The sequence below is a fragment of the Micromys minutus genome (assembly GCF_963924665.1).
Source record: "Micromys minutus genome assembly, chromosome: 10".
Taxonomy (NCBI): Eukaryota; Metazoa; Chordata; class Mammalia; order Rodentia; family Muridae; genus Micromys; species Micromys minutus.
Window position 1 is genome coordinate 49,631,044 of NC_137979.1, and position 22,960 is coordinate 49,654,003.

The 22,960-nt window shown below is 48.4% G+C and overlaps 1 protein-coding gene across 1 annotated transcript in view; it reads right to left on the reverse strand.

Annotated features, from left to right (window-relative positions):
• Nucleotides 1–22,960, reverse strand: part of MAP3K14 (mitogen-activated protein kinase kinase kinase 14) — a 45,116-nt gene that overhangs the window by 7,724 nt on the left and 14,432 nt on the right. The window contains exons 2-9 of the mRNA XM_080924225.1: nt 12,044–12,319; nt 10,943–11,012; nt 9,480–9,690; nt 8,778–9,398; nt 7,802–7,939; nt 3,628–3,757; nt 3,318–3,449; nt 2,774–2,878 (exon numbers count right to left, since the gene is read on the reverse strand). Of these exons, the coding sequence (XP_080780351.1) occupies nt 2,774–2,878; nt 3,318–3,449; nt 3,628–3,757; nt 7,802–7,939; nt 8,778–9,398; nt 9,480–9,690; nt 10,943–11,012; nt 12,044–12,299 (1,663 nt within the window). The 5' untranslated portion in view covers nt 12,300–12,319. The remainder of the gene's footprint in view (nt 1–2,773; nt 2,879–3,317; nt 3,450–3,627; nt 3,758–7,801; nt 7,940–8,777; nt 9,399–9,479; nt 9,691–10,942; nt 11,013–12,043; nt 12,320–22,960) is intronic.

The following is a 22,960-nucleotide window of genomic DNA, read 5'->3' on the forward strand; positions in this document are numbered from 1 at the left end:
GCACACCTGTGGAGGTCAGAGAATAACTGTGGAGTTGGTTCTCTCTTTCTACCTACACAGGGGACTAAACTTAGGTCACCAGATTGCAGCAAGTGTCTTTACCTGCTAAGCCACCTCACTGGACCGTGGGTTTTGCTTTGTTTTTTGAGACAGGGTGTCTTTTCGTAGTCCTGGTTATCCTAGAACATGCTGTGTAGACCAGGATGGTCTTGAGCTCACAGAGATCTGTCTGCTTCTGCCTCCCACATGCCTGGCTGTTTTTTATGTTTATTTTTTTGAGACAGAGTCTCACACTATAGCCCAGGCTAGTCTTGAACTCACAGCAATCCTACTTCAGCCTCCCAAGTTCTAGGATTCATGCATAAGCCACTATGTCTACCTCGCTTGCATTTTTTCCTATAAATAATGGTTTAGGAGATGTCCCAGGAATAACACAAACACAAAAATACAAAAAACAAAATAAACATGTTAAATAAACAGAATCCCAAACCCCTCCATAATGAAGTCCAGGAAATTCACATGCACAGAAGCATATAATTATTAAACAGGTAAGCAAAAGCCAACATATACAATTATGTGGATATCAACATTTTTGTTTTCTTCACAGTTAGGGATTGAATCCTGGCCTGATGAATGTTAGGAGGCACTTTCCCACTGAGCTACAGCGAATCAGCTTTTGCTTTCTATTTTGAGACAGGATCTCACTAAGGTGGCCTTGAATTTGCAATTCTCCTGCCTCAGCTTCCCAAGACATGCTCGGTCTCGGCCCACCTTGTTTCTTAACTGGGCTGGGGCCCCCATTTTAAGATTACAGGCTTGCCTAACACTGTCTTATGATTATTATTATTTTTAAAAAATAAATAAAAACTCTTTTTAAAAATATTTTTTAATATTTCAAAATATTTATTTACTTTATGTATATGAGTACACTGTAACTGTCTTCAGACACACCGGAAGAGGGCATCAGATCTCATTACAGATGGTTGTGAGCCACCATGTGGTTGCTGGGATTTGAACTCAGGACCTTTGGAAGAGCAGTCAGTGCTCTTAATCACTGAGCCATCTCTTCACCCCGTTTTATGATTATTATTTTTTTTGAGACAAGGTTTCTCTGTGCAGCTATGGCTGTCCTAGAACTCACTTTGTAGACCAGGCTGGACTCGAACTCAAAGAGATCCACTTGCCTTTGCCTTCTGATTGCTGGGATTAAAGGCATGCAACACCACCACTCTGCTGACTTGGAATTTTTGATTCCTGCCTCCACCTGGGTTTAGAATTCTTAGGGACCACAGGCATGTGATTCCATGCCCAGCTTACAGAATTCTGGAGAGCCAAGACTTTCTGTGTGCTTGGTAAGCCCTTTATGAGCTATGCTATATCCCCAGCCTTCAAACCTAGATACAAATTTAAATAAATGTGACATGAAAGTAGAAGGTACAGTTGAGCTGGGTGTGGTGGCACATGCCGTTCATGTACATGGCTCCAGAGCCTCATAGTGAAACCCTGTTTAAAAACAAACAGAAATGGCGGAGAAAAAACCCAAAGGGAGGGAAGCAGGAGGCATGGAGTGTAGTGGGAAACAGACAATATGACGTTTTCCCCTATGCAGGGTCTACATTTAACTACACAGCATAAGTGACATGAAAGGAGGGAGGGGCTGGAGAGATGGCACAGTGGTTGAGTTTCTAAAATAACCAGGTTCAATTCCCAGCACCACACAACAGCTCACCACTGCCCGTAACTCCAGTTCCAGAGATCTGATGCCCTCTTCTGACCTCCACAGACACCAAGCATACATGTGCTGCATAGATATGTATGCAGGCAAAATATTCATGTATAGTCAAAAAAGAGAAAAGAAAGCAGAGAGACTCAGGGCAGGTGGGGGACCAGAGAGGAGCGGAGAAAGGATGGCGAAAGATTGGAGGTGTAATCAAGAGCAAGGTAAAATCACACACACACACACACACACACACACACACACACACACAAAATGTCACAGTTGTTTAATACACAAGATAAAGAAAGAATCAGAGCACAGGCCTGTAATCCCAACAATCAGTAGCTGAAGCAGGAGGATTGTGTGTTTGAACCTGTAGCACAGTGAGACCATGACTCAAAAATAAACAAACAAACAAACAACAACAAATGGGCTGGAGAGATGGCTCAGTGGTTAAGAACTCTGGCTGCTCTTCCAGAGGTCCTGAGTTCAATTCCCAGCATCCACATGGTGGATCACAACCATCTGTAATGAGACCTGATGCCCTCTTCTGGCCTGCAGGCATACATGCAAGCGGACCACTGTGTACATAATACATCTTAAAAAAAACAAAAAACAAAACAAAACAAACAAACAAAAAAAATGCATACCAAAAATGGAAGTAAAAAAAAAAAAGAATTTTAGCTGGGTATAGCACACTTTTAAATCCTAGTACCCAGGAGGCAGAGGCAGGCAGATCTCAGGGAATTTGAAGCCAGCCTGGTCTATACATCGAGTTCTAGGTCAGCCATGATTACAAAGCTTGGACTTACTGCAGGACCTTTGGCCTTTTGACCCTTGCTGTGTAATGTCACATGGTCAAGGAGCATCTGGCACTGTTCTGTTTATGCACAGTCAGAACCCTGTAACAAACCCATGATGGCTGTGGGGATGAGTTCTACTTGGGGACATAAAGTGGTCACAGCATCTACCGAACATGGAAAGCAGGGTGGTAGAGGCTAATGCTGAGTGATAGCTGCTGGTATTGTGATCGTGAGGTATAGAACGAGGCTTTACCTGTGAGCAAGGATTTTCCTAGGCCGTCAGGTTGCAGACACAAGGCATGGCCAAAGTCGCAGAGGGCAGCCCGGCTTCCATCACTGGACAGGAGCACGTTGTCAGCTGCAGACAGCACCCAGCAGACAGGTAAAAGGGGGAACAGGCCAGTCAGTTCAGGTCCCAGACCACCCTGGCCTGGCTTGACCTGGCCTTTAGTCAGACAACTTTCTGGCTGGTCCTACATGGTAGCTGCAGCTTCTCATTAGTCTTTCCCTGGAAAGCAGTGTGTGTGTATGTGTGTGTGTGTGTTTTGGTGATTGTCAGCTGAGGCTAAAGGCAGACAGCAGGCAGCATCTGGAGTGACATCTGCAGACACCACCCCTCTCCCAGAGGTCATCAGTTGACAGGAGTTTAGCCTTCAAACCAATGCAGGAGACTAACGGAGCTCTTGGAGTAATCATTCCCCACCCACTAGGCACAGCCCTGTCAGCTGGCTCAGGCTGGGAAGTCAGGCGGGAAAGCTGAGGAAGAACCTGTTGAGATCAGGACCACGGTGACTTACCTTTGACATCGCCATGCAGAATCCTGCGGATATGGAGGTATTCCAGCCCCTCCAGGGCCTGGCCCAGGTAGTAAAGGGCTCGGTCTTCTGGTAGACAGCCCTTCTGTTTTATGAGCTGGCCTAGAGAGCCACCTAGGTAAAGAACAATCAGTATTTATATGGGCTTTCCCAGGCCTCCACTCATGCTGAGGGTGAAGGGCAGGTGATGTGAGAGAGCAGGGTAAGAGGTACAGTGAAGACAGAGTAGGGGGAAGGGTCACCTCTTGGCCTTGAATCTTGAGAGACATAAAGACAGGACCCATCTCCTCACCTTCGAGTAGCTCCATGAAGATGTTCACCCACGGACCTTCTCTCACGGCTCCATAGAGAGGGACGATTCTGGGCGAGCTCAGTCCAGCGCAGGCCATCAGTTCCTCTGCTCGAAACACCTCAAGCCGTACCTGAAAGACCCAGTAGCCCCTGAGTCAGGGTGAAGGGTACAGGCTGGGGGACCCTTGGTATTCTATGTACAGAAGCCGGTGATGCTCTCAGGGGTGGTGTGGACGGTGAGAGGTGGGTGTGTGATCGGGAAGCTGAGGCTGGCACAAAGAACTCATCCAAAGTCACTGCAAACAGAGTACCACAGCCGAGACTTTGGGTGGGGAGGTCTGACCGTAGGGCTGCCAGCTGCTGCACTCCTGGAAGACTGGCCCAGGCTTAGCTTGGACTCCTGACGGCATTTCCAGGGAGCCGTGCAGAGAGCGTGGATGCACTGCTACGTGCAGAAGCCTCTTTCCTCGGCTGCAGTGCCAGGGCGCCTGAGCCTGGAGACTTTTCCCTCCTTGGAACTCCTTATTTTCTTTAGCTTATTAATCTGTTTTTCTGCCATAAGTGGGGTTCAAGTAACTTCACAAGTTTCTGAAGATTGCAGGAATATAAGTGATGGGAGGGAGAGAACAGAACGGGACACAGTGATGCCTCAAGAAGCCAGGGTCCCTCATTTCCTCATCCTCTTCCATACAGTGCCCCTTTGACCCCTGCTCTTAAACAAGAGCTTGTGGCTGATGCAGCTTCTCCAGCACACCATGTAAAAGCCCAGATTTGTTTAAAACGCTAGCTCTGGGTCAGGGAGACGGCTCAGCAGGTGAAAACCAGCAGAGCCAAGCTGTGACCTGAATGTGACCTCTGAAACCCACAGAAGAAGCCAGTGTGGCCCTGCACATCTGTAATGCCAGCATGACCACAGTGTGAAGGGAGGACTGGCTGGCAGCTCAAGAGCTGGGAATATCTCTCACTGGAACACACTTGTCTAGCAAGTGTGAGGCCCTGGTTCAATTTTGAGACACCACACATACACACACACACACACACACACACACACACACACACACACACACACATGCCACAGTACCACAGTGCATCCTGCCTCAAAGTGAAGGGAGGGAACTGACTTCCAGAAGCTATCTCCCGGCTTCCAAACACGTTCTGAGGTAAGCTCATTAAAGCTTCAAAACACTAGCTCCTTTGGGTCCCACATCTTTGTCCCTGGTCCATGTACAGTGTCTGGCACAAAGCAGGTATTCCAGGACAGCTGGTGTGACTTGGTCAGCGACACTCTATTCCAGATCAGTCATAGAGCCAAAAGGAGCCTCCCAGAATTCTATGCTTGGGCCAGATGGCTTAAAACAAACAGTTCTCCATCCTGGTTGAGGGCAGACCACAATTCTCCTTTGAGAATCTGCTTAGTGATATGGTTTCTTTGTCATCTAACTGTGTCCATGACCATGCATGCAACTCACATAAACTTTAGGATCAAGTTCCAAGAATGTAAGGATCCTATAAGTACATTCTCCAGGGAGAACTTATGCATTGGTTGCTTTAAGTCTGACCATTCTATGTAAGCTGAGGAGAAATTCTGCTTGGATGTATTTTATGGTGTGTGTGTATAAGGGGGGGGGGGATGAATCACAGTGCAGAAAAATCTCTAGGACTGGATCTCATTTTCACAAAAGATATAGCCAAATTTAAACATGAAGAGCCTAAAAAGATACAATACAGATGACATTTTTGAGGACAAGGAAAACCTTTGTTTGGTGGCATTTAACTTCATTTATGGTGAGCCAGTATTTGTTTGCATTTGAAAAAGGGGCTGGTGAGATGGCTCTGCAGGTAGAGGTGACCCCCAAGGCAGAAGGAGAAAACCAACTACCCCAAGTTCTTCTCTGACCTCCACACCTGCATTGTGATGTGTGTGCCCGCCAAAGAAACGTGTCATAAGAATTAATTAAAAACACATAGAAGATTAAAACCATAAAAACAAAACAAAACCTCACATTAAGGCCAATAAGCATGTGACCTAAGCCCACAGATGTTCCGGAAGGAAGACCAGGGGGCTGCTGGTATTATGTAACTCCTCATGTCCCGGACCCCTCCCAGGAGCACTAAAGAGCACAGCCTGGCCCCTGATTCCCAGACTGTCCCTTGTCCTGCCTCGCTTTTCCTTTGCCAGGACATTCAGGGAACTTTTTCTATACACAGAATCTGAATTAGAACCCAGGGCCTCAGACTCACTAGGCAAATGCTTTCAAATTAGCGCTCATGCTGTCTTAGAGCTAAAAACTGTACAAACTTAAAGCCCTAACCCTTCCACTGAGAGAAAGAATGGGCTGATGCTACACCACTAGCTGGAAGAAGAAGGTAGGAGCTCTGAGAGTACACAGTCAGAGTCCTGGGAAGTCCAGGCCTTATGCCTGGAGCCTCTCCAACTGCTCTGGACACAGGACAAGAAAATGTATTAGGGTTGTTTACCCTGTTGCCTGGGACTGGGAGGATCTCAGCCGAGGAACAGCTGAGAAGCTGGTGACTAAGCCCCCAACACTGGGCATACATCTCTAGGACACTTCACACTCTCTCACCCGCCTCCCACTGCCTCTCCTTTCACAAGGGACAGCTGAGCCTTCTCTGGTGGACTGGGGAGGGGAACTGCGGCTAAGGAGGTTAGGCACATGGTCCTGGCATCCGAGTGGAAGATGACCCATGCTGGCAAGAACTCGGTGTGTGCTTGTGCTGCCGGGGGTGAGGATGGTGGGTGGCACTTGCTCCCTTCATGTAGCCTGTATGACATCTGAGGAAAAGCTTACAGATTCTCCTCTTAACATTCTACCTGAGGCTCTGCTTTGACATCTATCACAGCCTGGCCCAAGTACAAACCCAGGCAACAAATCAGGCTTAATCACATCCCAGCAGGAGTCATTCCACTCCAGCAGACCCTGACAGCAGAGGCAGGGTCTGGTCTACAAGGTGGGTGCCCAGGGCATGCTGCTCCTGGGTGATGTCATTACTTGGGTCTCTTTCCTTTAAGATAAGGACATAAGCCAGTTATTTTACCCTGTGGGCAGCAGCCCCTCCCCCCAAAAAGAACAAACAAACAAAAAAAAAAAAATCCAAACAAAACAAAGTTACAATCCACCTCAAACAAAATCCCCCAAATGATCTACATAAATTCCAGTCCTTAGTCCTTTTGGTTAGGGACAAGCTGGCTTCCAGTAGAGGAGAGGGGACTTCCAAAGCGGAGTCTGAGACAGATGCTGAGGAGCAGAGCTGACACTACCAAGACTTGTGGACCTGCAGCTGCCTGTTCCCATCTGGGCTGCAAACAGTGAGGCAGGAGGAAGCCTCGGGCTCTAGGGCTACCTGGGTGGCTTGTGGGCAAGCCATGTGGGAGGTGACTCGAGCTTCCTGGGGCACATTAAGACCTTAAGACAAGGACTCTCCTTTTCCTTTCTCTCTTCAAAGCTACGGTCTGTGACAAATTTGGGTTTGAACCTGATTTAGCCACTAGTGCAGGTCCTTAATGTCTGCCTGGGCCACCTTCCCACACTGTTGTTCTGCCTGTCTTGGACCACAATGCACCTGGCCACTGGGAAGCAGGTTTAACGTCCAGTGTTTAGCCTCCTCGGGGAGACACCTGACAGGGGGGTGGTTACTGTTCTAATCACTCAGTCATGCCGAGCGCTGTGGCATGAGGGGTTTTGTTCAGCACGAGGTTCCAGTGAACTCAAACATCTCCCAGGTCTGGACTTGCCCCTACAGGTCCTGGCGTCCTCAGTGGCCAGGGCTGTCTCCAGACTCGAGCTGTGGGCTCCTGTACTGCCTCTCACAGACATGCATACCAAGGGCAGCAGTCAGGCCAGGCCATGTGACAGACCAGACCGCTCCCTTCCGACTCCCACTGATCCAGGAGCAGCTAGGGTGCCAACCATCAAGGAAGAGCCCAGGATACCCCATGACTGTTGCTGATAGAAAGCGGTGGTGGAAGCAGCAACCCCTGTGTGGCTTCTCTTTCAGTTCTCTGGAGTTCTATCTACTATGGATTTTTCTTTTTTCGAGTCAGAGTCTCACAGTGTAGTTCGTGCTGGCCTAGAATCCATGGCCATCCTTTTGCCTCAGCCTCCCCAGTGTTGGAAATTTGGGTGCGAGCCCAGAGGGGAATCATCTTGGCATACCTTTTTGACAGCACACTGGAAGCCTGTCTGCTTGTCCTTCATTCTGTGGACCTCGCCGAAGGAGCCTCTGCCCACCCGAGGCTGGTGTGTCATCCAGTGGACCTCTTCTCGGTACTCATAATCCACTGGTTTGAGTTTCTGGGGTTGAAGAGGAGGAGGTCAGTTTCAATGGCCTGGGCAGCAGGGGGACAGAAGGCTAGTGGGGAAGGCTCTCCAGCCAACAGCTCGAGCTCTGGTGGCTGAATGGCCACATCCAAAGATACAACCAGCCCCTATGGTGGGAGGATAAGGAGGTCAAAGGGGGTTCAGAGGGATAAGACAAAGGTGGGGGTGGAGAGAGATGGCTCAGAGGTTAAGAGCACTGGCTGTTCTTCCAGAGTCCTGAGTTCAATTTCCAGCAGCCACATGGTGGCTCACAACCATCTGTAATGGGATCTGGTGCCCTCTTCTGGCCTGCGGGAAGAATGCTGCATACTTAAATCTTAAAAAAAAAAGGTGGGTGGGGGGAGAAAGACAAAGGTGCTATGCTCTCTGTAAGCTGCCTAGAAGGCAGGCTGGGCAGATAATTCTTGTGATGAGAAACAAAATCACCAACAATAATGGAACACATAACTCAGTAACTACAGGTTGAAGAAACCGGGGCAAGTTGGGATCCACAGCCTTCACACCTCCTCCCTCAGGTGCTCAGCCATTGTGCTGGACCCCAGACCTCTGAACTATCAGCCCAAACAAACGGTTCAAGTTCATTGTTCTAGGCCTGTGTCATGGTAACAGGATCTCCTGATTACACAGTCCCCAATGCCGCAATTACCAATGAGCAGACTGATTTGTTACCATGGGTGTGAGGGACTCTTATTATCCAGGAACCCTCTCTCAGGGTCTGCCGACACTTTGTTTCCATAGAAAGCCCCACCGGGACCCTCCTCTGTGGCCTCTCATCTGGGAGGTAGCGATTATAATTGAGGAGGTTAGTTACCTCAGTAAGCAGGACCCCCTCGTTGTCCTCAGTCTCAGGGCCGAACCTCTGCAGCTTGGAGCTCCCTGATGACCACGTCTTAGCCAGGCTGGCCAGGCTGTGGGCCTGGCCTGAGCTCACACTTCCTTGTAGCGCATGCACTAGGTATTCCTCCATAGGAACCTTTTCTAGGGCCACCCGGGATGGGCAGCTGGACTCCGGGTGTGGGCCAGGCAGGAGCTTCTGACTGTCCCCATAGGCCAGTTTGCTTAGGTGTGGTGGGCCAGGTAGAGGCCGCTGGCCACTTACACCAGCTAGTTTGTCCAGGAAGATGGAGTCCAGTGTATAGGGTCTCCAGGGCTCCAGGGGATAGAATGGGAAAGGATGGGGCATTCCGCTGTAGGGGAATGGGTGAGTGGGGTGGGGTAGGGGGCCTTTGGCCTGGGGGTGGTGGAGTTTCCACACATGGTTTAGACATTGCAAGGGGCTGATCAGTTTGTGGAGTTCTGGTCGAGGCAGCACCGGTCGCAGGCCTTCATCTTGTTTCTTAAAGCACAGGTGGCTAAGGCCTGGTCCCTTCAGAGGCTTGGTGAACTGGGAGACATTTCTGGCATAGAGGTTGCCTAGTGGAGACTCATCTTCCTGCAGGAAAAATACAGGCGTTACAAGTCCCAGTCCAAACGCCCATGAGCTGGGACCAGGGCAACAGGCAGAGGGTCTCACCTGCACTGGGATAGTACAGCTCTCTTGCTCAGGGGTTCTGGGCAGAGGCTTGGATAAGGCCACTCCTGCTTGGGCCAGTGACTTCGACCTCCTCTTCCTACGTTTTTTTCGGGCTTTGCTGTGACGCTTTCCCTTCCGGCACACACGGGCCATTTTGCCTTCAGTTGCATGGGCCACATTGTTGGGGATTTGATCAAGACTCTCAGACTGGCTGTCAAGAAAGGGGCACAGCCACATTCTGAGTGCAAGGGAGTGAGAAGACAGACTCTGAGTGCAAAGCCAGCTCTGTCCTTGCAGTCACGCATGCTTAATGACAGGGGACGCGTGTGAGAAGCGCGGTGTCAGGTGAGCATGCCTGAGCATCATGGACAGCGTAAATGGGGACAGCTGTATTCCACAAGATGATGTGAGCCTATGGGACTCACTGTGTGCGTGGTCCACTGTTGACCGAAATGCCACTGTGTGGCACCTCTGCACCTATATAGTGCGGACAAGTTCCTAACCCCCAAGGAATACCAATTTTTCTCATTTATGAAAGTGTTTCCGCCACACTGGGGTGGTGATGAGGTTTACATGAGAACAGTTTGTAAGCCTTAGTGCCTGGTCCCTCAGCAGGTTTCCCCATAAACTGCTTGTTGCCATGGCTGGGCAGACCCTCAGTTCTTCTTCAGGTTGCCAGCTCTCTTGTTGATCCTTGGGTGAACTGACACAGAGTGGGGCACTCTTGAGGCAGGGATCTTAGCTCTGACAGATCAGAGTTTCTGTTATTTATACCCTCAGCCCTTGGAGGTATCTAGTTGCCATGGGAACATGAGATGCTGACAATGGACTCCTTTTCTCCCTAGTGTAGCCACCAAGGATCTGCCAGGCTCCCACCCATGTCAGGTATTAAAGGAAATGGTTTCAGGCAAGGGTTTGAAAGAGCTGCTGTCAAACAGCGCTGGGCTCTGGCCACAGCTGCAGCTCTTCCTGGGATGCTAGGAGCCTGCAAACTTCTCTTTCGCAGCCAAAAGAAGCGTTCATCAGAAATACCATTCTCTGGGCCAAAAGGTGCCTGAGGTTACATAAGGAATTTCCTAGACCCTAAGGAGGACAGAAGCACCCCACCTGACCTCTGGGGGTGTCTCCCCTATAGGATGGTGAAAGTAGCCCCTCCAGACTGTGTTCATGGCTATAAAGCAGTTCAAAGTCGCTGCTGTTCCCGGAACCCTCCCTGCTGAGGGGAAAGCAGGGGTGTCTCAAGGACTCAGGGTAGAGTAAAAATAAAATGTCAGGTTGAGGGAGCTAGGGGCAGCTTCTGAAACGCTGACTTGGCTGGGTCAGGAAAGCTGGGTGGCTGCCAGGAGCGAAACCCAGGTGCTGAAGCTGGGAGCCAGAGGCCCGATGGGCGTGGCCTGGGCAGGCAGCTGGCCGGTGGGCGTGGCCTTGGGCCCCTCCTTCCCAGCGCCAGTTTGCTTTCTTACCTGTACCGCTGTGATCCTGCGATGAAAATGCGCTCTGAGAAGGTAGGGCTGAACTCTTGGCTATTCTCGCCTGTGATTCAGGGGAAAGTCAGATTAGTGGGGGTGAGAACAAAGTCAAAGTCAGGAGTTAGGAGAGAGCCTTTTACAGACGCCTTTCTTTCCCTGCCATATTCCTCTGTCTGGTGGCTCACCTCCCGGCCACTGGCCACCGTCTTCTCTCTCAGGGGAGGCCACCCTGTACCCCAGCTTACCAGTAAAAAGAAGATTGTAAAACGGGGACCACAGGGAGCCTGCCTGCCTCACTTACAGTGAAGCTTCCTAGAACATTCCACACAATACGGGGCACATAGTTGCCCCTTGATAAAAAAAGCTGGCATGTATTTCTGCTTACACGTATGTGTCTATATGTGCATCAATTTCATTTTAGCTCGTTTTCAGTGTTGTTTTCTCGTTTCTTCTCAGAGGCCAAGAGGGAGGCCTCAGGAAGTGAAGCAGAGGATGGGTATACATGGAGAAATGCCAGGTTCTCTGGGTTCTAGCCCAGATCTGGACTGGAGGGTGGTGCTGATGGAGGGAAGGGGGCTCTGGTGCTACCGAGCGCCCTGGGAGTTCCTGTTTTCTAGGCAGCTACCAATATCTATCATCTGGAGGCAACAGGAGTAGAAGTGGAGAAAGCCAGACCTGGCCTCCTGCTGAAGCTAGCAGCTCAGAGACTGGCACAGCAGGCCTAAGAGCTGGGTATGTCTCTGTAGGACAAAGGAGCTTTCTAGGAGACTTGACCTTTCCTGTCTGGGCCTCTCCACAGAAGGTTAAGGGCCAGTCTGATGTTCCTGTAGAATCCTTAAGCAGTCTTGACTCTTGGCTGTTCCCTGTTCCGGTCACAATGGCACAGTCTCTCTGTGTCCCCCATGATCCACCCTAGCATGTTTACAGTTCCCACTTACACAGTTTGGGCTAGACCCTCAATTGTGTCTGGAGGGATGCTTCTAGAGCAGTCACTCTGGCCTTGCTCTCCCACGGGGACTCCATGGCTGGCCTCTTGTGCCCAGCCACCCATCTCGAGCCCACTTGCCACTGTCCACAGCAACCCCAGGTCCTTACATTCAGCCTGGGCGATGATGGAGATGGCAGGTGGCCCGCCCTCGGAGCCTTCCTTGGCTGTGCCTTTGGTGATCACATCGTTCAGGATCTCCCACTTCCCACAGAACACAGGGCTCTTCTCCACAGCCTCAAGCTTGAAGACGTAGCTCTGCTTCTTCCCTAGTGACTGTGTCTTCTCCTTGGCTTTGGTGAGCTCCTTCTGCTGCCCGACTGCTGACCCAGGAGTGCCTGGGCAGGCCACTTCCATCACGGCCATCTCCTAGGTTCGTGCTCACCCTAACGGGGCCAAACACAGACTCAGTCAAATCCCAGACCCTGTGTGGTCAGCACAGGTTAAGCATGCTTGGAGCAGAAACACACACACACACACACACACACACACACGTATGAGGGTCACGTGAGAGGTTCTTAGTTTTTTATGTCAAAGGTGCTCATCCTCTAGACACCCTGAGAAGTAAGGACGCCAACCTTGAAACATTTACAGACATTTCATTTGTGGGAGCCCTGGTCAACTGGCACTGTAGTATAAATGGACTCTTCTTGGGGCTGGAGAGATGGCTCAGTAGTTAAAAGCACTGCTACTTTTCCAGAGGACCCAGGTTAAATTCCCAGCACCCACTTGGTGGCTCACAACTGTCTATAATTCAGTTCCAGGGGATCTGACACCCTTATACACATACATGGAGGCAAAACATCAGTGTGCATAAAATAAAATAATCATTTTTTAAAAATGGATTCTTTGGCTGGGCCTTCAGAGAGACAGGAGTCATTTTCTTCAGTGGTGTAGCCACTGGTAAACTGTTCATGCTCCAGTAACTAACCCCACAACTGTACTCTTGCAAATGACCATGGTTAAATGCAATATAATACATGCACTTGTACACGCACACATGTGCACACACAACACATGTGCACATACACCGAAAGGCACATAGGAAGGGGAATGGGAAGGAGATAAGAGGAAACAGATGGCCCAGTAGTTAGAGCTCTGGCTCTTTATGCAGAGAACATGGATTAGGTTCCTCGTACCCACATGGCAGCTCACAGCCATCTATAACTCCAGTTCCAGGAATTCAATGCCTGCACATATGTGCTGTACATCATACATAAGGGTAAACCACTAGGTACACATTTAAATTATTTTAAATTGTTATACATTTTTGGCTTTTTGATACAGGTATATCCCCGCTGTCTTGGATCTCAGTCTGTAGACCAGGCTAACCTCGAACTCAAAGATCTGCCTGTTTCTGCTTCCTGAGTACTGGGATCAAAGGTGTGTGATACCATCACCTGGCCTAAAAATAGATAATTAAAAAAAAGAAGATAAGAGAGTGGATATTATAAAAATACCTTATACGCCTGTACAAAATCATCAAAGAGCAAATAAATATGTTTTAAAGAAGACTCAGTCTTTCCTTTCCCTGAATACGCGGCAATATGGAACCAGACTTTCTTATCCCTACAATGACCAAACTTTTCCTGTTGTGTGGAAAACTTCATTTCCCTGGGATAGGGAGGTAAATCTCATCCTCCAGAACCATCACCTCACAGACCCCCAAGGACACCTCGCCTTCACAGAGAGCACATCCATTCTGTCTGTGGTGGCTCTTCTCCAATGGAGAAAATCAAGGTTTGGTTTTGTCCTTAGCAGGAATAGATATATATACACAGTTATGTCATGATGGGGATACATTTTGCAAATGGGCTGCCAGAAGTTGTTAGGACTGTGTGAGAATCACAGAGTACATTATGACATCACTGGGGGGAGGAAAGTCTTCTGGGGCCAGTGGTACATGCAGTCCATTGTTGGTTGACACACTGTCATGAATTGCATGTTTTTATATGAATATGTTTGTGGCAATGTCACAAAGCCTGCTATTCAGCCTAAAGATGTGCTGAACAGTTGGCTCCTTTCCCATGATGCAATTGTCTGTGGCTCTCTGGAAGGTTCTGAAAAATGGCTTCCTCCTCAGATGTCTAAAACTTGTTTGCTGAAAACTTCTAGGAGACATTTTTCTTTCAGGCAATGATAGGAGGAACATTTATACTGGAGACCTTAATACCAACTAGTATCCTGTCTCAAACATGAAACCCCATCTTTCTCTGGGTTCCACATGGACCATGCTGAGCCTTCCCAAGGAAACTGAACAGAGCCCAGCCATATGCTTCTGGATAGCAGGTTCACAGCAGAGATGTTAGAGTCATTATGAAAAGAACAGGGGTAACCCCTGCTTTTCAACACTGGAAGACTTTTTTTCCTCTTTCTTTTTTTCCAGGACCAGTTTCTCTGTGTTTCTTTCTCCAGCTTGTCCTGGAGCTAGCTCACTATGTAGACCAGGTTAGCCTTAAACTCAGATATCAGCCTCCTTCTGCCTCCTGAGTACTGGAATTAGAAGCATGTGTCACCATGCCCAGTTAACATTGGGATACTTTTCCCTCTCTTGTTCTCTTCTTTCCTTCCTTCTTTCTTTCATTAAAAAATTACTTTTTGGAGAGATAGTTTCTCTGTGTAGCTTTGGCTGTCCTAGAGCTCATTATGTAGACTAGGCTGGCCTTGAATTAAGAGATCTGCCTGCCTCCCAAGTGCTGGGACTAAAAGTGTGCACCACCACCTCCTGCCTGTGAAATACTTTTAAAGACAGGAATGTTTCTGTTCTTGTGTGATGCTGGGGGTTGAGCCCAGGACCTCCAACATATTAGATATGTGTTCTACCACTGAATTATACCCTCAGCCAAAACAAGACTTAAAAAATGTTAATAGGTGTTTTGCCTACATGTATCTCTGTGTACCATATGTGTGCCTGGTACCCTCAGAGTCCAGAAAAAGATGTCTGAGTCCTTGGAATTGGATTTATAGACAGTTGTGAAGCCACCATGTGGTGTGGTTTTTCTGGGAGAGCGGCAATTGCACTTAACAACACTAAGCCATCACTCTGGGACTTGCTGAAGAGCAGGGTATGACTTCTTCAGACGAAGCCTGAGACCAGTCTTTAGGAATTGCTCTAGGGTGGCAGGCTGGTCTCTCACAGATGCTGTCTTCCTGCTGTGCGCCATTACGCTCAGCTCACACTTATTTGCTCTTGGGGCAGAAATGCAGACTGAATGAAGCCAACCCTCTATGGCCCCTGGCCTTTTGCCCAGCCATGCCTGGAAGTTGATGAGATAGTGGGGAGCTGAGGAGTACTTGGCTCAAGCTTCTTCCCAAATCTGCTTTTTTATCCCCATGGTTACTGAAGTGTAGTCAGCTCAACCTAGACGTGGGCTGGGCTCTGTTCTTTGTTCTTCTCTTTTTACTTCTTGAGGGCAGGCTAGCTCTGGACTTAGGACAGGTCTAGCCTCCAGCAGGGATGCCTGATTCTGGAGGCTAGAGTTGACAATCTGTCATTTGTCCACTCTAAGAAGTCTATGGGAGTTCCTACTTCCAAATAAGCAAAAACCTCCAGGTAGGCTATTATTGTAATTTTTCTTTTTCATTTCTCTATACTCCTCCCTGAATCCCACAACCTGCTGAAAGCTGACTTAAGGCTGACAAAAAACCTGACCTTTCTTAGCTTATTTTTTTTAAATCAGGAAAAATAAAATTTAAAAAGCAACCAGAAAAATCCCCCAAATCTAACAGAAGTAGATGTATGCTTAAGGAACCTCAGGGCTACTTCAATCCCCTCATTTTTTCTTGTGAAAAACCCAAATCCTACACAAGTGGGTCCCTGCTTATGTGTGGCAGAGCAAAGGCAGGTAGCAGAGCCCAGGCTCTTCAGGCTGGACCCACACTCAGTTTCCCAGGTCATGGGCGGAAAGGAAACTCATGGTCTTCTGTGGTCAGAGGGCTCCTAAGAGCCGAGGGGGACCCCGTGCATGGCTAGATCTTAGTATAGAGGACAGCGAGGCGAACTCAGGACAGCTCATGTTGGTCAAACATGGGCTAAACAAGGACACTAAACAACAAAAGGCACTCCCCTAGACCTTCAGCCGATGTTCCTGAATATCAGAGACTGGGCTGATGAATTACAAAGATGGTGGAGTTGCACCCTGTTCAGCTCCCTTAAGAGGCTGTAGGGGCACTCTGTCAGCCCAGGACCTTCCAGGTGGCTAGCCATGCAGCGCGTGCGCACGTGCGCACGCACATACACACACACACACACACACACACACACACACACACACCATACACACAAACACACAAACACACACCACATACACATACAACACACACATACACTCACTCACACACACACTCTCTCTCTCTCTCTCTCTCTCTCTCTCTCACACACACACACACACACACCACACACCACATACACACACACACACACACACACATACCCCACACCACACAACATGACAAACACAAGCTGTTCTCTCTGAACTTGAGGTTGAAGCCCCCTGTGTACTCCACAGTGACTCATCCTCAGCCCAGCAGCCAGAACAAGGATGACCTACTGAGAAGCTGACCCAGCAGATGGCAGCTGGACCCACGAACGGCTGACCCTCACTCTCCCAAGGCAGATAGTTTCAGCGTGCAGCAGCAAAGCTTCTGCAGTTGGCTTTCCTGTGCCACATAATCATGACTCAGCCATCTCTGACAGCTTCCAGGTTCACTGGCCTAATGGCAGCTCTCCCACAAATACAGACAGGCCTGCTTCCTCTCTCCCTCTCTACTTCTATGTGGGTCTGGCCCACAAAACTCAGTTCAGTACCATTTCTAGGATCGTAGCTAGGTGTTCTTCCCAGCACCCTGGGCTTTGGGTGCTGGTTCATCCCTATTTCCCAAGCCTGAAACTTGTCCTTTTTCTCTTTCCTACAGTGTGTGGGGAGTTTGTACAAAATAAGGTCAAGACTGTATTTCATTACCCAACCCAACCCCCTCCTCAGCTCCACCTCAGTCTCCAGTGCATGCAGTTGCCTGCTGTCTTCGTTGTATGGAAGCCAAGGATGACAGCAACAGCAAGAGCCACACCCAGAGCCCACACAAGGAAAAGGCAGGGGTTCACTCAGCACCCTTTCAGGCCTGATGCATACACCTAGCCTGATGCCCTCTTGCTGTGCCTGATGAGTTTGCAGGAGTCTAGGGGCAGAAATGACTGGGTGCTACCAGATCATCCATAAACTCTGTCTTGGAGTAGTTCTTGGAGCATACATGGACTGGTCCAAGGCTCCTGGAACATATGGAGCAGAGAGTTGACTTATTTGGCCTCAGTGGGAGAGGATGTGCTTAATCCTGCAGTGACTAGATGCCCCACAGTGGGGGAACATGGGGGAGACTGCCCTCTCAGAGGCAAAGGGGGAGAACCTCTGTGAGGGACACTTGGAAGGGAGCAGCATTCAGGATGGAAATAATTAAGTGTGTGTATGTATCTATGATTTCTTTTTCGAAAGAGCGGTTCTTAGTTTGGGCTCAAGTTAGTCTAGGAGCTACAGGAGCATGGCACAGTTTGCATTTTTCCAGGGAAAGGGTTGTGGTGCTCACCTGGTTGCCCAAGTGTTTACCATGGCAAAGGAGGTTGCTCCAGTGTGCCAGGGCAGGGCCAGGGCTCCATGCTTTATTCTGTCTTTTCATTCCTCCCACAGTGAGCTTTCCCACGCAGGAGTTTGCAACCTGAGTGAGAGTTACAGCCCTGGATGACTTCTTAAAATGCACTCCTGCCAGGTCTACTGAAGAGTAACTGGGCTGCAGGCCAAGAATCTGCTCTTCTCTTAGTGTGGGGGGCTGAAACCAGGGCTTCACACAGGCCAGGAAAGCACTCTATCTCTGAGGCATGTTACATTCCCAGACCATTTTAGGAAAACATTTTTTGGGGGGGCTGCCAAGCCTGAGATTTGAGTTTGATCCCTGCAACCCACAGAGTAGAGAAAGAGAACCAATTGTCACAAGTTACCCTCTGACCTCAACATCTGCACAATGTTGCGCGCACACACAACACTGTCTGCTGTGAAAAGAAATCATTTTACTTTAATATACGATCAAGGGTCTTGACTCGGAAGTCCTCCTACCTGCCTTCGCCCCCCGCACAGCGGCTACCATGCACCATTCATGTCTGGGTACAAATCTGAACCTTTAGGAAGTAAGTAATACATTCATTTTACCTGCACACACATCAATGGCTGAGCCATCTTCCTGTCCCGGGATTTTTCCTTCTAGTTTTCTCCCCTCCCCCCCCCCTTTTTAAGATTTATTCATTTATTTTATGTGAGCACACTGTGGTTGTCTTCAGACACACCAGAAGAGGGCATCAGATCCCATTACAGATGGTTGTGAGCCACCATGTGGGTGCTGGGAATTGAACCCAGGACCTCTGGAAGAGCAGTCAGTGCTCTAACTGCTGAGCCATCTCTCCAGCCCCTATTTTTATTTCTTATGTATGGGTGTTTTGCCTCCATGTATGTCTGAGCACCATGTCTGGTGCCTGTGGAGGCCTGAGGAGGGCGTCCAGTTCCCTGGAACTAGAGGTGATGGTTGTGAACAGCCACCTGTAACGGGGCATCAAATCTGCATTCTCCAGAAGAGCAGCCCATGCTCTTTAGTCATGAAACCATCTCTAGCCTCCTAGAGTCTGTACTCTGACATCCTGGCTTTTGGAGCCAGGTTTGCCATTTGACCTTTCTATTTTAATAGTAGCCACCAGTTTTTATTTCCATCATCTACATTTAATTACAATGGAATCGGATGTAGATTCAGTTCCTCTGGTACACACTGGAGAGCTCAGATGGGAAGCACATCCATCTCCACAATGCTGGGACAGAAATGAGATCTAGGCTAAACGAGTTTTTGAGTCGTTAAAAGGTACCACAGTAACATTTTAAATGTTGGCCTTTAGAGAAAATAGACTTTCTAAAATATACCCTATTTCACTTCCCTCTTTTAGTAAGTACACTTACCCTGAGAACGCCAGGCTGGGAAACAGAAGCTATGGCTTCTAGATTTAAAAAAAAAAAAAAAAAAAAAAAAAAAAAAAAAAAAAAAGCAAAGCAGCAGGGCCATTTTTGTCAAATCAAATCATCGGCATCACCCTGTGAAAGCTAGAAGCATGCAACCTCATGGAGCTCCTATTAGAAACAGCTGCCCTGGGGAATGGAGGTGGGCAAGCGGCCCACCCACTCTGGCCTTCTTTCCCTCAAGCCCAGAACCTCTGCAGAAACCCCAGGTCGCCATGAAAACTTAGGAAACCAATGGCCTCTGAGGTTCTTCTAGTTCCCAGAACACACCAGGTCAGGATTAATTGAGGGCTGGGCGACTCCAATTCAGAACAATAGTAGTTAGTATTTACTAAGCACCTAGTATTATTTAAGCTTCTTTTCAGTTATGAAAAATAAAAAGTTCCCAGCATGCCTAAAAGGTTACACAGCTTGAGGTGTGGTGAACTTGGCCTCTGGACGAGGGAAGTCAGACTCTGTCAGGGATCCTCTGAGTAGAGGAGGTGGAGAACACCCCGCCAGAGCTGGTCTGGCCAACCAAAGATGCCAAATCCATCTTCATCCCTTTGCACCTTACTAGGCTGTGAGTCACTGGGCCCTCTGTGTTTCTGCTTCGTGTAAACAAGGTGTCCACACCTTGATTTCATAGGAAGCCTGAGGCATTTCACCTGAGGCGTTTCATATTCCCTACTCCTTCTTCAAAAGGGAAAACAAAACCTCTTTCAGGCCATCTTGAAAATGTCCACCAAAGGGCCAGAGCAAGGCCCTCTCGTTGGATGTCCTCTGGAAATAAGAACTCACCCTTCTCTGAATGCCCAGGACAAATAGCAGAAGCAGAGTGCCTCGACTTCCTTAATAAGATACTGGTTGAAACCAATGACGTCCTGACACTTCCTCTTTTCTCCTATGGCTGGTCTAGGACTCAGGTCACCCCAGCTAGGCTTCAGCCTAACAGAAAGGAGGGACAGTAAAGCCAGGGAGAGCCTAGGGCCACTGTCTGAGAGAGCAAGCTGCCCTTGCAAATGGCTCATCAGTCCAGTTGTGCCGTACATCAGTCCGAGCCTGCCCTATCCTGGCTCCCTCTCTGCCTTCTTTGCCTCTCCCTGCCCTGGCACCCAGTCAGCCAGAATGGCCCCTTTACTCCGTGGCGTTGGGTGGCCATGGGCAAGCCTCATTCTCCTCCTTTACTCAGCCCGCTCCTCTCTTCTTTACAGACCACTTATCCAGATCTGCCCTACCCCTTTTCTCCTCAGGGGAGGCCATTTACATTGCCTCCTGCATTCATTCAGCGACTGTCCAGTCAGCATAAGGAAATACAGTAGTCGATTCTGTTCACACACGTCTGCACATGGGCACAGTGCTAGGTGCTTTTTCTGTATTGTGGATGCACCCGACAGTTACTTCAGGTTGCTGTCCTCATTCCCATTTGACAGATAAAGAAACAAAGGCAGAGATAAGTCAGCTGCTGGAGCAAATGAGGCTCAGCGGAGACAACTAGAGAAGCTGATGTGCGCCTAGGACTCAAACGATGATACTCGTGGCCCGTTCCCTGACACTCAAGGATCAGCAGGTCTTCTTGAATCCTGGAGTTGAGTGGGATTAACTAACTACAAGACTGGTTCTATTTCTATTTGTATTTGGTAGCATATCTCAGCCCTTGTAGACAGGAAGCCTAAGAACTAAGAATGGGGAGAGGGGGTCCCCAGTCTGTCAGTAAGTGCTGAGTCATCAAGAAACAAGTCAGACGTCTAATCTGCCACATCCAGGACTGCCACATGCTGGTGGATGCTATGGTTTTTACATTATGAAGCTGATGAGTTCTAATAGGGCCCTTCATTCTCCTTTAAAAGATGCTTAAAAACTATGCAACATGTATGTACCTAAAGAATTTCAGGTAACATACACTATCTTTACCAAAAGAACCACTGAAGGAAATGCTTTGGAAGGGGGAAAATTAAACCAGAAAAGGGGACATGGAATGTAGGAAATAATAGTAGGAATTGATGTAAAATGTTTGTCAACTTAATGAACAATTAAGTGAAGGAGGAGGAGCTGGAGGAGAAGAAAACAGCCCAAGGGGCTGGAGAGGTGACTCAGGGGTTCAGAGTACCGACTTCTCCAGAGGACTTGGGTTCAGTTCCCAGCACCCACACAATGCTTCACAAGCATCTGTAAGTTCAGTTCCAAGGGCTGCAGTGTTCTTATCTCCGAAGGCACTAAGAACATACACAGTACACAGACAGATGCAAGCAAAACACCCGAACACATAAAATAAAAGAACTAAATCTAAAGTAGAAAAATTAAAATCCTGTCTTTTGGGAAAATTTTACATTTGAAAATGTACAAAGTTCATTGAAAAATTAAAGTTTAAGAAAAATTTCCAGTTGGAGAAATGACCCAGCAGTTAAGAGCACTGGCTGCTCTTCTAGAGGTCCTGAGTTCAATTCCCAGCAACCACATGGTGGCTTACAACCATCTGTAATGGGATCCAATGCCCTCATCTGGTGTGTCTGAAGACAGCTACAGTATACTCACATACATAAAATAAATGAATCTGAAGAAGAAGAAGGAGAAGGAGGAGAAGAAGAAAGAGAAGAAGGAGAAGAAGAAGAAGTTGTTCCATGAGAACAGACACCAGCGGGTGGTGATGAATTTCTTTAATCCCAGCACTTGGAGGGCAGAGGCAGGCAGATCTCTGAGTTTGAGGTTAGCCTGGTCTACAGAGTGAGTTCCAAGGCACCCAGAACTACACGGAGAAACCCAGTCTTGAAAAACCGGGGTGAGGGGGGGGGGGGGGAGAGAGAGAGAGAGAGAGAGAGAGAGAGAGAGAGAGAGAGAGAGAGAGAGGCCACCAGAGCTTCCAAACTCAAAGGGTAATAAAGGTGAAAAACTTTGCCACTGTAACAGAAAGTAAGGAAAAGGAGGAAAAAAGAAGCCAGGATATTAAAATATAAAATAATAATGCAAGTTAAGATGGCAGACGTAAAAAATTAATGTATTACTAGAAAGTAATATAAAGTGTTAACTTATTAATTACAATTAATTATAATAAACATTTTAAAAACAGACAAATTGTTTTTAAACATTTACATCTCTTCAGCATATGTGGGCACATGTGCATCCATGTGCATGTGTATGTTTGGTCTCTAAAATATATACAACCCCCCCATACACACATATACACACCAATCCTAAAACAAAACTCCCCCAAACCCCAAACCAACCAATCAACCAAAATCCCAAAATATGGTTTTCATATCAGCAGATGCAGAGTTCAGAGCACACACGCAGGGCAGTCACTCGGAGGACCCAAAAAAGAGTCTTCGCAGGGGAGGTTTCTGGTGAATAAGGTCTATGTCCTTCCTGTCCTGTAGAGTCATGAAGTAAGTCTGCCAGGTACAGGCCCTGCCCTGGTGCTGGGATGACACTGAGGAAGATGACACAGTCTGGCAGTCAGAAAAGTGTGTACGATATTGGAGAGCAAAGGCAGAGACAGGCAGAGGGGACCTGGTGGGACACATGGAGAAAGCCAGTGCATCTGTGGCAGTTAAGAGAGCTCCCTACAGCTGATGCCTGGGCTGAGTCTCAAAAGTTGCTCAACAGAAAGGAGATGTGAGGGCTTGGGGAGGTGCCAGCTGATAAGACACTTGCCACATGTGCCTGAGGGAGGACTTGAGTGTGAACCAGCCAGCCTACCCCTGCCAGGGAGCCTCCTGTCCTCCCGAGAGAGGCTCAGAAAATAAGGAGATGGCTCAGTAGGTCAAAGAGCTTGCAGCTAAGCCAGATGGTAGAAGGAGAATGACTCCAAGTTGCCCTCTGACCTCCACTCCCCACTCTGTGGCCTCTCCACACCCACACACATGCAAAGCGAATGAGTAAATAAAAATACAATAAAAAATAATAAACGTGGGTGACTCCTGAGGAACAATACCAGAACTCAGGCCTCAGGTCTCTTCACAAACACGCACATGCAGCGGGTGAGAAGTTGGTCCTCCTATACCCCAG